Source organism: Hyperoodon ampullatus (assembly GCF_949752795.1).
Source record: "Hyperoodon ampullatus genome assembly, chromosome: 5".
Classification (NCBI taxonomy): domain Eukaryota; kingdom Metazoa; phylum Chordata; class Mammalia; order Artiodactyla; family Ziphiidae; genus Hyperoodon; species Hyperoodon ampullatus.
Window position 1 is genome coordinate 107,936,407 of NC_136918.1, and position 14,261 is coordinate 107,950,667.

At 34.7% G+C, this 14,261-nt stretch overlaps 1 protein-coding gene across 7 annotated transcripts in view; it reads right to left on the reverse strand.

The window, feature by feature from the left end:
• Positions 1-14,261, reverse strand: part of CADM2 (cell adhesion molecule 2) — a gene marked incomplete at both ends in the record, with an annotated part of 1,071,386 nt that overhangs the window by 297,942 nt on the left and 759,183 nt on the right. For 5 of the 7 annotated variants that reach the window (XM_079704579.1, XM_079704580.1, XM_079704578.1 and 2 more), the window contains one exon: positions 12,887-12,913. The exons of the other annotated variants lie outside the window; for them this stretch is intronic. In XM_079704579.1, the coding sequence (XP_079560705.1) occupies positions 12,887-12,913 (27 nt within the window). The remainder of the gene's footprint in view (positions 1-12,886; positions 12,914-14,261) is intronic. 7 annotated transcript variants of the gene reach the window in all.

Below are 14,261 nucleotides of genomic sequence, written 5' to 3' on the forward strand. Positions count from 1 at the left end.
AGCCAGAGCCTCCTAATCAGCTGCTCCTTTAACCCCATCCTGTCTGAGTGAAGAACAGACACCCTCCAGCGACCTACATGCAGAGGTGGGGCCAAACCCAAGGCTGAATCCCGGGAGATGTGCGAACAAAGAAGAGAAAGGGAAATTTCTACCAGCAGCCTCAGGGGCAGCGGATTAAATCTCCACAATCAACTTGATGTACCCTGCATCGGTGGAATACCTGAATAGACAACGAATCATCCCAAATTGAGGAGGTGGACTTTGAGAGCAAGATATATTATTTTTTCCCCTTTTCCTCTTTTTGTGAGTGTGTATGTGTATGCTTCTGTGAGAGATTTTGTCTGTAGAGCTTTGCTTTCACATTTGTCCTAGGGTTCTGTCTGTATGGGTTTTTTGTTTGTTTGGTTTTTGGTTTTTATTAAATATTTTTTAATACTTATTTTTTATTTTAATAACTTTATTTTATTTTACCCTCTTTCTTTCTACTTTTTCTCCCTTTTATTCTGAGCCATGTGGATGAAAGGCTCTTGGTGCTGCAGCCAGGAGTCAGTGCTGTGCCTCAGACGTGGGAGAGCCAACTTCAGGACTCTGGTCCACAAGAGACCTCCCAGGTCCACATAAAACAAATGGCAAAAATCTCCCAGAGTTCTCCATCTCAACACCAACACCCAGCTTCACTCAATGACAAGCAAGGTACAGTGCTGGGCACCCTATGCCAAACAACTAGCAAGACAGGAACACAACCCCACCCATTAGGAAAGAGGCTGCCTAAAGTCATAATAAGGACACAGACACCACAAAACATACCAACAGACATGGACCTGCCCACCAGAAATATAAGATCCAGCCTCATCCACCAGAACACAGGCACTAGTCCCCTCCACCAGGAAGCCTACATAACCCACTGAAGCAACTTTAGCCACTGGGGACAGACACCAAAAACAAGGGGAACTACAAACCTGCAGCCTGCATAAAGGAGACCCCAAACACAGTAAGATAAGCAAAATGAGAAGACAGAAAAACACACAGCAGATGAAGAAGCAAGATAAAAACCGACCAGACCTAACAAATGAAGAAGAAACAGGAAGTCTACCTAAAAAAGAATTCAGAATAATGATAGCAAAGATGATCCAAAATCTTGGAAATAGAATAGAGAAAATGCAAGAAACATTTAACAAGGACCTAGAAGAACTAAAGAGGAAACAAACAATGATGAAAAACACAATAAATGAAATGAAAAATACTCTAGAAGGGATCAATAGCAGAATAACTGAGGCAGAAGAACGGATAAGTTAACTGGAAGATAAAATAGTGGAAATACCTCTTGGAGAGCAGAATAAAGAAAAAAGAATGAAAAGAACTGAGGACAGTCTCAGAGACCTCTGGGACAACATTAAACGCATCAACATTCGAATTATAGGGGTCCCAGAAGAAGAAGAGAAAAAGAAAGGGACTGAGAAAATATTTAAAGAGATTATAGTTGAAAACTTCCCTAAAATGGGAAAGGAAATAGTTAATCGAGTCCAGGAAGCACAGAGAGTCCCATACAGAATAAATCCAAGGAGAAACATGCCAAGACACATATTAATCAAACTATCAAAAATTAAATACAGAGAAAAAATATTAAAAGCAGCAAGGGAAAAACAACAAATAACACACAAGGGAATCCCCATAAGGTTAACAGCTGATCTCTCAGCAGAAACTCTACAAGCCAAAAGGGAGTGGCAGGACATATTTAAAGTGATGAAGAAGAAAAACCTACAACCAAAATTACTCTAACCAGCAAGGATCTCATTCAGATTTGATAGAGAAATTAAAACCTTTACAGACAAGGAAAAGATGAGAGAGTTCAGCACCACCAAACCAGCTTTACAAAAAATGCTAAAGGTATTTCTCTAGGCAAGAAACACAAGAGAAGGCAAAGACATACAATAACAAACCAAAAACAATTAAGAAAATGGTAATAGGAATATACATATCAAAAATTACCTTAAAGGTAAATGGATTAAATACTCCCACCAAAAGACACAGACTGGTTGAATGAATAAAAAAAAACAAGACCCATATATATGCTGTCTAAAAGAGACCCACTTCAGACCTAGGGACACATACAGACTGAAAGTGAGGGGATGGAAAAAGATATTCCATGCAAATGGAAATCAAAAGAAAGCTGGAGTAGCAATTCTCATATCAGACAAAATAGACGTTAAAATAAAGACTATTACAAGAGACAAAGAAGGACACTACATAATGATCAAGGGATCGATCCAAGAAGAAGATATAACAATTGTAAATATTTATGCACCCAACATAGGAGCACTTCAATACATAATGCAAATACTAACAGCCATAAAAGGGGAAATCGACAGTAACACATTCATAGTAGGGGACTTTAACACTCCACTTTCACCAATGGACAGATCATCCAAAATGAAAATAAATAAGGAAACACAAGCTTTAAATGATACATTAAACAAGATGGACTTAAATGATATTTATAGGTTATTCCATCCAAAAACAAGAGAATACACATTTTTCTCAAGTGCTCATGGAACATTCTCCAGGATAGATCATATCTTGGGTCACAAATCAAGCCTTGGTAAATTTAAGAAAATTGAAATTGTATCAAGTATCTTTTCCGACAACAACGCTATGAGACTAGATATCACTTACAGGAAAAGATCTGTAAAAAATACAAACACATGGAGGCTAAACAATGCACTACTTTATAACGAAGTGATTACTGAAGAAATCAAAGGGGAAATCAAAAAATACCTAAAAACATATGACAATGGAGACATGACAACCCAAAACCTATGGGATGCAGAAAAAGCAGTTCTAAGAGGGAAGTTTACAGCAATACAATCCTACCTTAAGAAACAGGAAACATTTCAAATAAACAAACTAATCTTGCACCTAGAGCAATTAGAGAAAGAAGAACAAAAAACCCCTATGTTAGAAGAAGGAAAGAAATCATAAATATCAGATCAGAAATAAATGAAAAAAATGGAAGGAAATGATAGCAAAGATCGTTTGCTATTAAAACTAAAAGCTGGTTCTCTGAGAAGATAAACAATATTGATAAACCATTATCCAGACTAATCAAGAAAAAAAGGGAGAAGACTCAAATCAATAGAATTAGAAATGAAAAAGGAGAAGTAACAACTGACACTGCAGAAATACAAAAGATCATGAGAGATTACTACAAGCAACACTATGCCAATAAAATGGACAACCTGGAAGAAATGGACAAGTTCTTAGAAATGCACAATGTGCCAAGACTGAATCAGGAAGAAACAGAAAATATGAACTGACCAATCACAAGCACTGAAACTGAAACTGTGATTAAAAACCTTCCAACAAACAAAAGCCCAGGACCAGATGGCTTCACAGGAGAATTCTATCAAACATTTAGAGAAGAGCTAACACCTATCCTTCTCAAACTCTTCCAAAATATAGCAGAGGGAGGAATACTCCCAAACTCATTCTACGAGGCCACCATCGCCCTGAAAGAAAGAAAGAAAGAAAGAAAGAAAGAAAGAAAGAAAGAAAGGAAACTACAGGCCAATATCACGGATGAACATAGATGCAAAAATCCTCAACAAAATACTAGCAAACAGAATCCAACAGCACATTAAAAGGATCATACACCATGATCAACTGGGGTTTATTCCAGGAATGCAAGGATTCTTCAATATATGCAAATCAATCGACATGATACACCATATTAACAAATTGAATCAAATAACCATATGATCATCTCAATAGATGCAGAGAAAGCTTTCGACAAAATTCAACACTCATTTATGATAAAAACCCTGCAGAAAGTAGGCACAGAGGGAACTTTCCTCAACATAATAAACGCCATATATGACAAACCCACAGCCAACATCATCCTCAATGGTGAAAAACTGAAACCATTTCCAGTAAGATGAGGAACAAGACAAGTTTGCCCAGTCTCACCACTCTTATTCAACATCATTTTGGAAGTTTTAGCCACAGCAATCAGAGAAGAAAAGGAAATAAAAGGAATCCAAATTGGAAAAGAAGAAGTAAAGCTGTCACTGTTTGCAGATGACATGATACTATACATAGAGAATCCTAAAGATGCTACCAGAAAACTACTAGATCTAATCAATGAGTTCAGTAAAGTAGTAGGATAGAAAATTAATGCACAGAAATCTCTGGCATTCCTATACACTAATGATGAAAAATCTGAAAGTGAAATTAAGAAAACACTCCCATTTACCATTGCAACAAAAAGAATAAAACATCTAGGAATAAACCTACCTAAGGAGACAAAAGACCTGTATGGAGAAAATTATAAGACACTGATGAAAGAAATTAAAGATGATACAAATAGATGGAGAGATATACCATGTTCTTGGATTGGAAGAATCAACATTGTGAAAATGACTCTACTACCCAAAGCAATCTATAGAGTCAATGAAATCTCTATCAAACTACCACTGGCATTTTTCACAGAAGTAGAACAGAAAATTTCACAATTTTTATGGAAACACAGAAGACCCCGAATAGCCAAAGCAATCTTGAGTACGAAAAATTGAGCTGGAGGATTCAGGCTCCCTGACTTCGCACTATAGTACAAAGCTACAGTAATCAAGACAGTATGGTACTGGTACAAAAACAGAAATATAGATCAATGGAACAGGTTAGAAAGCCCAGAGATAAACCCACACACATATGATCACCTTATCTTTGATAAAGGAGGCAGGAATGTACAGTGGAGAAAGGACAGCCTCTTCAATAAGTGGTGCTGGGAAAACTGGACAGGGACATGTAAAAGTATGAGATTAGAACACTCCCTAACACCATACACAAAAATAAGCTCAAAATGGATTAAAGCCCTAAATGTAAGGCCAGAAACTATCAAACTCTTAGAGGAAGACATAGGCAGAACACTTTATGACATAAATCACAGAAAGATCCTTTTTGACCCACCTCCTAGAGAAATGGAAATAAAAACAAAATAAAAAAATGGGACCTAATGAAACTTAAAAGCTTTTGCACAGCAAAGGAAACCATAAACCAGATGAAAAGACAACCCTCAGAATGGGAGAAAATATTTGCAAATTAAGCAACTGACAAAGGATTAATCTCCAAAATTTACAAGCAGCTTATGCAGCTCAATAACAAAAAAAAAAACAACCCAATCCAAAAATGGGCAAAAGACCTAAACAGACATTTCTCCAAAGAAGATATACAGATTGCCAACAAACACATGAAAGAATGCTCAACGTCATTAATCATTAGAGAAATGCAAATAAAAACTACAATGAGATATCATCTCACACCGGTCTGAATGGGCATCATCAAAAAATCTAGAAACAATAAATGCTGGAGAGGGTCTGGAAAAAAGGGAACACTCTTGAACTGCTGGTGGGAATGTGAATTGGTACAACCACTATGGGGAACAGTATGGAGGTTCCTTAGAAAAGTGCAAATAGAACTACCATATGACCCAGAAATCCCACTACTGGGCATATACCCTGAGAAAACCATAATTCAAAAAGAGTCATGTACCAAAATGTTCATTGCAGCTCTATTTACAATAGCCAGGAGATGGAAGCAACCTAAGTGTCCATCATTGGATTAATGGATAAAGAAGATGTGGCACATATATACAATGGAATATTACTCTGCCATAGATAGAAATGAAATTGAGTTATTTGTAGTGAGGTGGATGGACCTAGAGTCTGTCATACAGAGTGAAGTAAGTTAGAAAGAGAAAGATAAATACCATTTGTCTAAGGAATCTAAGAAAAAAATGTCATGAAGAACTTAGGGGTAAGACGTGAATAAAGACACAGACCTACTAGAGAATGGACTTGAGGATATGGGGAGGGGGAAGGGTAAGCTGTGACAAAGTGAGAGAGTGGCATGGACATACATACACTACCAAACGTAAAATAGATAGCTAGTGCAAAGCAGCCGCATATCACAGGGAGATCAGCTTAGTGCTTTGTGACCACCTAGAAGGGTGGGATAAGGAGGGTTGGAGGGAGGGAGATGCAGAGGGAAGTGATATGGGAACGTATGTATATGTATAACTGATTCACTTTGTTATAAAGCAGAAACTAACACCCCATTGTAAAGCAATTATACTCCAATAAAAATGTTAAAAAAAATTTTAAAAAGTTCACAAATAACAAATGTTGTAGAGGGTGCGGAGAAAAGGAAACCTTCATACACTGTTGATTGGAATGTAAACTGGTGCAGCCACTATGAAGAATAGTTCCTCAAAAAACCAAAAATACAGTTGCCATATGATCCTGCAATGCCACTCCTGGGCATATACCTGTAGAAAGCGCTAATTCTAAAAGATACATGCACCCCAGTGTTCATTGCAGCAGTATTTACAATAGCCAAGACATGGAAACAACCTAAATGTCCATTGACAGATGAATGGATAAAGAAGATGTGGTGCACACAAACACACACACACACACACACACACACAAAATGGAATACTACTCAGCCATAAAAAAGAATGAAATAATGCCATTTGCAGCAGCATGGATGAACCTAGGCGTTATTATACTAAGTGAAGTAAGTAAGAAAGAGAAAGCCATATACCGTATGATATCACTACATGTGGAATCTAAAATATGGCACAAATGAACTTATCTACAAGACAGAAACAGACACTCAGACATAGAGAACAGACTTCTGGTTGCCAAGTGGGAAGGGGGGTGGGGGAGAAATTGACTGGGAGTTTGGGATTAGCAGATGCAAACTATTATATATAAAATGAATGAACAATAAGGTCCTACTGTATAGCACAGTTAACTATATTCAATATCCTGTGATAAACCATATGGAAAAGAATATGAAAAAGAATGGATATATATGTATAACTGAATCACTTTGCTATACAGTGGGAATTAACACAACATTGTAAATCAACTATACTTCAATAAAATAAATTTAAAAAAAAAGAAAGCTATCTTAATCTTCTAAAAGGTACCATCTCAGGGCCTTTCACCTAGAACCCTTAGTGAATATGTTATAGAAACATACCATGCTTTTAAATTCCCTTACATATTTCTAACATTCCCAACATATTTCCTTAGCTGAGCCTAATGTGGGATAAACAAACATAAGCTCCAATAGTTGTCTCAAGTTATTTTTGATGAAGATTTTATAGCTATTAATGCAAGAGTTTGAATAATTCCTTACATTTTTAAAATTAAAATCCAAACATAGCTTCAAGAAAAGGAGTTAAGGGATGTGTTCCACAAAAGTTATATATAGCCTTATTCCTCAATTTCTTCACTGATAATAAAAGCAAGTAATTTTTACATTTTAAGTACTATATAAACCTCTATCTGACACAGTTTTTCTAATTTTTCTCTTTCTTTTGATATTGAGTTTAAATTCTTTAATGATACCATTTATACATTTTGGATTTTAATATTTAAATGTGAAGAAAGAAAAAAATACATATATATAGTGGATCCTTCACATTAAATTATATGTGTTTATTTTAATGTTAGAATAAATATAAACATATGAATGCCACCATGAAGATGAAATACAGTTCATACTCACAGAAAAGTTTTAGTTCTGGGACTTGTCTTTAACTACATGGTTTTTCATTTTATTTTCTACAGACATTATTTAAATAATAGTAATGATGACAAGAACAATAATAATAGATAAAATTTACTGAGTGTTTACTATGTGCCATCCGTTAGGTTAATATCCTTTTACACATTATCACATATAAATGTCACTACAGCTGAATGTTGAGTGAACATAATCAAATTATCCAGGTGTTCAAATCAAGAAAGTTGAAAAACAGGATTTGACCCATGCAGTTCTGACTACAGAATGGAATTTCTTAATATACAGTGTATATTATATAGTATAAACTGAAACATCAGTGCCCCACTTAAGATAAAATCTCAGAACAGTTTGAAGGAATGCCTCAATTTCAATTTCTTATGTGCCTTTCGATTCACCCTTAAAAGATGTAACATGATGGGAAACCTGGTATACTAAATTTCATATTTTGGTTGAACAGCAGACTTTTAATATTTATACCTAAAAAAATAAGTTATTTAATGATATTATGTATGACTATTACTTAAATACAGTAAACTGAAATATCGATTCTTCTCATACCACATATATCTCAGTTTAGACTGCTGAGTGTCCTGTATTATCTTTAAATTCTTATATAATGTGAGAATAATTGTGTTAATTTTTACTTGAGCACTAAATTATGATCATCTGATTGAAAGGAGTAGCTAAAGGCTGGTATTCTAGAAATGGCATAAAATGTTATCTCTATCATAGTTGTCAAATTTTGAATAAATAATAAAGCCTACAAATCAGATTGAACAATAAAAATATATTTACTACATTAAAACTATTTAGAAATTGTGTATGATTCTTGAACAATATTAATCAGTAAGATACATTTAGTCTATATATTTGTAATAGAGTGAAATAAAATCACTTTATACAAAGAAATTTTAGGAATACTCTAGGTTACCTTTTTCTCTATCTCTAAGTGGCAAAGCATTGATGATCTTATGGATATCTGAATTTAGGATAGATTATAGAGTGTAGATATATGAATTCACTGTGTTGTATGAAGGTAGGATAGATTGTAGAGTGTTGAGAATTCAATCAGAAGACAAGTTAGAACTACTTCAGGCAAGCTCTGAGGAATGAGTGATTTGAAGAAGAGGGATCCATGGAAATGCTTCTATTCCCATAGTAAAATTAGGACATAATTAGGACAATAATTTTATTCCCATAAAATTAGGACAATTTGATAATTGACTGGTTATGGGTGCCATTAAGATGGAGGAGTTAAAGATATTTCCAATCTTTTAAACTAAGAAATTAGGTAAATATTTGTTCAAGAGAAGACATAACAAACCCTGAGAGCTCAGATTTACAAAGAAAAATAAGAGTTTCAGTTTTTAATATTCAGTTAGAAATGTTCAGCAGGGTGCCAGGAATGTCAGATACAAGCTTAGTAGTAAGAGCAAGTCCAGAAAAGTCATAACTGAAATGAACTCAGAAAAGTTTAGAGAAAGGAAACAATTATATTAATCAGTTCTCTCTCTCTTTTTTTTTTTTTTTGCAGTACGCAGGCCTCTCACTGTTGTGGCATCTTCCGTTGTGGAGCACAGGCCCCGGACACACAGGCTCAGTGGCCATGGCTCACGGGCCCAGCCGCTCCACGGCATGTGGGATCTTCCCGGACCGGGGCACGAACCCGCGTCCCCTGCATCAGCAGGCGGACTCTCAACCACTGCGCCACCAGGGAAGCCCTAATCAGTTCTCTTTTTTATTACAAGCAAGAGAAACCTATCTAGAAAACTTAATGAAAAGACAGCTGTGTCAAAGATCCAAAGGGCAAGGATATAAGAGAACCTTCTGTTAGAACAAGGGACTTAAGCACCATGAGGGCACTCTCTTAACCTCTTACTCTTTTACATTCCTGCTCATTCTTCTCTTATTTCTCAGTCTTAATTCATCTTCCTACTCAGTCTACATATGAAATTCACAGCCACAAAGTGTAACGAAATTTATTTCCTATCTCTCCTCCTTCCTGTTGCTCCTTTCTCTCTTCTCAGTTTTAAGTTTCTAGGGGACGAATTTGATCAAATCATTTGTCTTTCTCTTAACATTCAGTAATGGTGAGGGAGGTTCATTGTGGGTACTCAATAATGCACAAAATGGCTGCTTTTAAAATTTTGTAGGAAGTGAAGTTCATCTCTCAAAAAAGGAAGTGGAGGGCTGCAACACTGTGAGAAGTGATCTCTTTAGGGATCAAAGATTAACCTGAATGAAACCTATATTCCAGAACAAGATAGGAGAGGAGAGGGTAAGAAAGAGGCAAAGAGGAGTTAAAAGGAAATGAAACCTGTAACAGAGACACTGAAACAAGGGAAGTGGAAAATCAAAAGAAACATTATATTCAGCAGAAAAACAAGTAATTTGAGGATTGGGGAACCACCATTTGATTTGACCACTGAAGAATAATTGGCAAACTTCAGAAGGACAGTTTCTACAAAATAAGGAATGAGTTACTACATGATTTGATGAAATTCAAATAGTACATGTTTATATATTGCCCTTGGACACTGGTGTAATAATCAATATTTTTAAAAAAAGAGAGGGAGAAAATTAGGGTAATTTTCTATGCCATTACTAGTAACTGCTAACTAACTCCTAGAGAATACTTTTAATCTAAGCACTCACAAATTGTTTAAGAGTTTAATAATTTTACTGGGAAGGTAATGTCAAATTTACCAGTCTATGGTTTCTCGAATGTAATCCTTTCTCCTTAACAAATATCGCAGCACATACCTCTCTCCAATATTGCAGAAGCTCCCTACATTTGCATGATTCCATAAACATAAATGAATGAGCTGTTATCCTCTACAAAACTTCCCCAGGTTCCCTGGGATGTACTTTATTTGGTCCAGGAGAAATTTAGTATTTTTAAGCAATCTGTTCTTATATTATCTTGGGTTTTATTTTCCTCTTACCCACATTTTTTTTCCATTTATTTTTGTTTTTTTCCTGTTTGAAGACCATTTGCCTTGACATAGAAATTGGACAATAAAAGCATTGGGTACTTCTCTCTATTGTCTACATAATATACATCCGTCTCAGTCATTAGAAATAAAATTTCAATTTCTACTTGAGGCATAGCTGATTTTAGAAAGTGTCATTTCTTGTCTCTATAACACCTTGTAGATGCAAAAATACAGGCATAGGGTGAACTGTGTCCTAAAGCCCCCTGCAGGCTTGTACACAAGTGAAAAAAAAGAGATTCAAATAAAATGGATAGTTGTGGAACAACAGGGATGGCAACGTGGGCATCCTAAATCGGACACATAAACATGCTTGTATTGCAAAATCCTAGTCAGCTTGAGTCCTGATGTGATTTTGCAGACACCTATAATATAATGTACGGCTATAATCCTTCAGTGGTGAATTGATTTCCTGTACTAATACTTTGTAACCTGTATATTGTAATTTGAATTATTGTCCATCGTTTTCAAGAATTATAAAGTGAACACAGATGTGATTATTATGAGAGGTTTTATGTAATCAAATGCAGTAACGACTCATGATCAGTCCATCAACAAATTTAACTTCCTCCACTCTCATAAAACACAGGTCTTCTTCTTTTAAAAGGTGCCCTCACTATATGAAATAAACTATATTCATTCCTGCTTCTATACCTTTACTTATGCTTTCAAATTCCTTTTTCTATGTACTACTTTTTTCTATATACACTACCCATCCTTCAGCAATCAGTTCAAGCCCCACCTGCCACATAAAGCATTCTGTGAGAACAAGGACTCCAACCTCAATATGTAAATCTTGCTAACTCCCTTTACACTCAAGTTCTATATCCCACAATTAACACATTATATTGTACACTGTTCTTAATTTTTCATTCTTAAAACTGTACATCTTAATCTTTTATTATGTAAATATATTTCATAAATATATACTCATTGTCAAGTAATTTCTTAATTGTTTCATGAGTGTATTTCTTTTGTCCACAGACAGAAAGTTACTGGCAAAAATTGGCTAATTCTAGCACATTTATTGAAAAAGAGTATAGGCTAAGTGTGGAGGATTAAACAAAGGGTAACAAGAAATTTGCCATCTCATCTTTTATATTTTTAGTGTTTTATAAAACAAATACATTCCTAGGAAAATAGTAGTTGCACATTAAATGTTTAGCCTTATAAAAAGGGATCAGTTAACACTCCAAACATAAATCTATGTATAGTGTTAAAACTAGCTGTAAAACTACAACCTGGGGGAGGGCAGGGCTGGAGGGGAAGGAATAACAGAGAAGGGTGGCCTTGTGGTAGAACTGAATATGAGAAATGGAGAAAGACAAAACCACCTGGTTATTTCTCCTGAGCACACAGATGAAGATATTAGACAGGGCAGGAAGTTTACTTGTTGTTTTACATATTTTATTTAACCCTCACAACAACCTTTTGAATTATTTATTGTTTTTCACACTCTGTAGATGAGGAAACTGAAGATAACAGATATATGACCAATAAGGTTATTACAGTGTTGCTGTATAAAAATAAATGAAAGAGAAAAATATGTATATATATATTTGCTATATAAGGAGAAAACATTTAAAAATATATAGATTGTTCTAGAGAACATGAAATTCAAACACATAAACTATAAACCTATGACACTATCATAGATATCATATATATATACACATCATACACATACACACACACACACACACACACGTTTGAATTCTTTTAAAAACCATAAAGACTTTGACACATCAAGCTAAAAGTCTTTTTCTTTCAGGGAGGCATTCTGGCATTAGACAAGCACATCCTGTCTCATGAAAATGTATTTTCAGGATTCTAGCAAGTGAAACTTAATACAACTAGGAAATGGATTAAAAAAAAAGCCATAAATAGAAACTGGAGTTTAATAAAGGATAAAATTTTCTTTTCACATAATTCTATGAAGGCATGTTCAATTTTGAGACTTTCCATCAGCTTTATTTTATGCTGTATTTTTTTCCAGTTCAGAATTTTATCAAGGAAACTAAGGTCAACAGGCAAAATGTTAGGCATAAAAGCACCTTATTCCACTTGGAATAAAGTGGGAAATAAAACAAGAAAATACACTCACAAATAATCAAGGAAACAGAGATATATCAGAAACTGAATAATTAAAATGATATATATTTGTATTTGTAGAAATTTACAACTAATATCTACACACTGAACTGGTATTATCACGAACAGAACTAGCTCTATCTTTTAAGAGGACGCACAAGACTAAGCAGAAAACAATCATGGTAAATCATGCAGAATGGACAATAGCTCACCTTTAACTTTATTCTTTGAAGCAGCCGCTGGTACCAAGATTGCACAAGAGAAGAGAACAAACATATTAGATTATGAGGCAGAGTCTCTAATAAGTAAAAGAGATATGTTATCACTATTAGTTAAAGTCTAAAATGATACGTTTATGATTACACCATCAATGCACTTTAAATGAATAGGACTTGTAACAAAGTAAATGACAATTGGTTATATTTTGTTAGTATACGATTAAAGTCTTTGAAAAAGAAAGAGTAAAACAGACAGGAGCCACAGAGTGCAAATGCCAAACACCACAAGGCACAAAATTCTTTTTAAGAACTGTGTATCTTTCTTTCTCTTTGTCTTTTTTAACTCTAAACTTTAGTTAATAATTCAATTAAAAATACTAATATATAGTTTAAATATATTTCATTTTATTTAACAATTAAAATGTAATCCATAATGTTTGGATAAATCACAAGGGCCGTCCACTTGCATTTACTGAGTGCTTACTTAAATGCCAGAGAGAGTTGAGTACTTTCCACACATCTTCCACTTAACCACCTCAAGAAGTAAGTTTTGTTATCATTGCCTCACAGATGTGAAAACTGGAACTTAGAAAAGTTGCATTACTTGCTGACTATGGGACAGCTGGAAATAAGCAAATTTGGGATTTGATCCTAGGTGTGTCTGAACCTAAAATCTGTGCTCTAAGATACTACCTTACACTATTGGTATTTATGGCACCGAGTCACCAACTGGATTGCGAATATCAGGTCTATAAAGCCAAATCAAAATTGCATGAGTCATTAAACTTCAGCTATTTGGTACTTGGTTGATCACATAGCTATGAAACTAGAAAAATCCACTACTTTAAATGTCATTACTTTCATTAAGAAGTAGAAATTTAAGTTTATTATATTTATTGGTAAACACTTTGGGTCAGAAGTAAACTGAATGAGGAAATTAGAACAGTCCTGACAGGAGAATTCTTTACTCAAAGGAAAACTTCTAGACAAAATGCATAATTAGATACCCCAAACATTTTGAAGTAATATGTTCTATTTTGATTTAAATATTTAAAAAGGAAGATTGACAGAGGAAGGTGTGCTTTTTCATTCTCTAAGTGATGTCAAAGATGAAGAGCACCATCCCCTAACTGGGAAATAGGCAGTCTCTAGCCTGCATACTGACCCCAGTGAAGTTTAATTTAGATTTTACACTGAGTGTTTATGAACTGAAAATGGAAACTTTTAATTTACACTTTCTTCTTTCAAGTTATTTAGAGCTAAAGAAAAATTTCTAGCAAGTCTAGATACATGCCAGACTACTCATACAGAATTTCATTTTTATCCACAATCACAAACACTATCTTTTATTTATCTTCTGCTAGCTCAT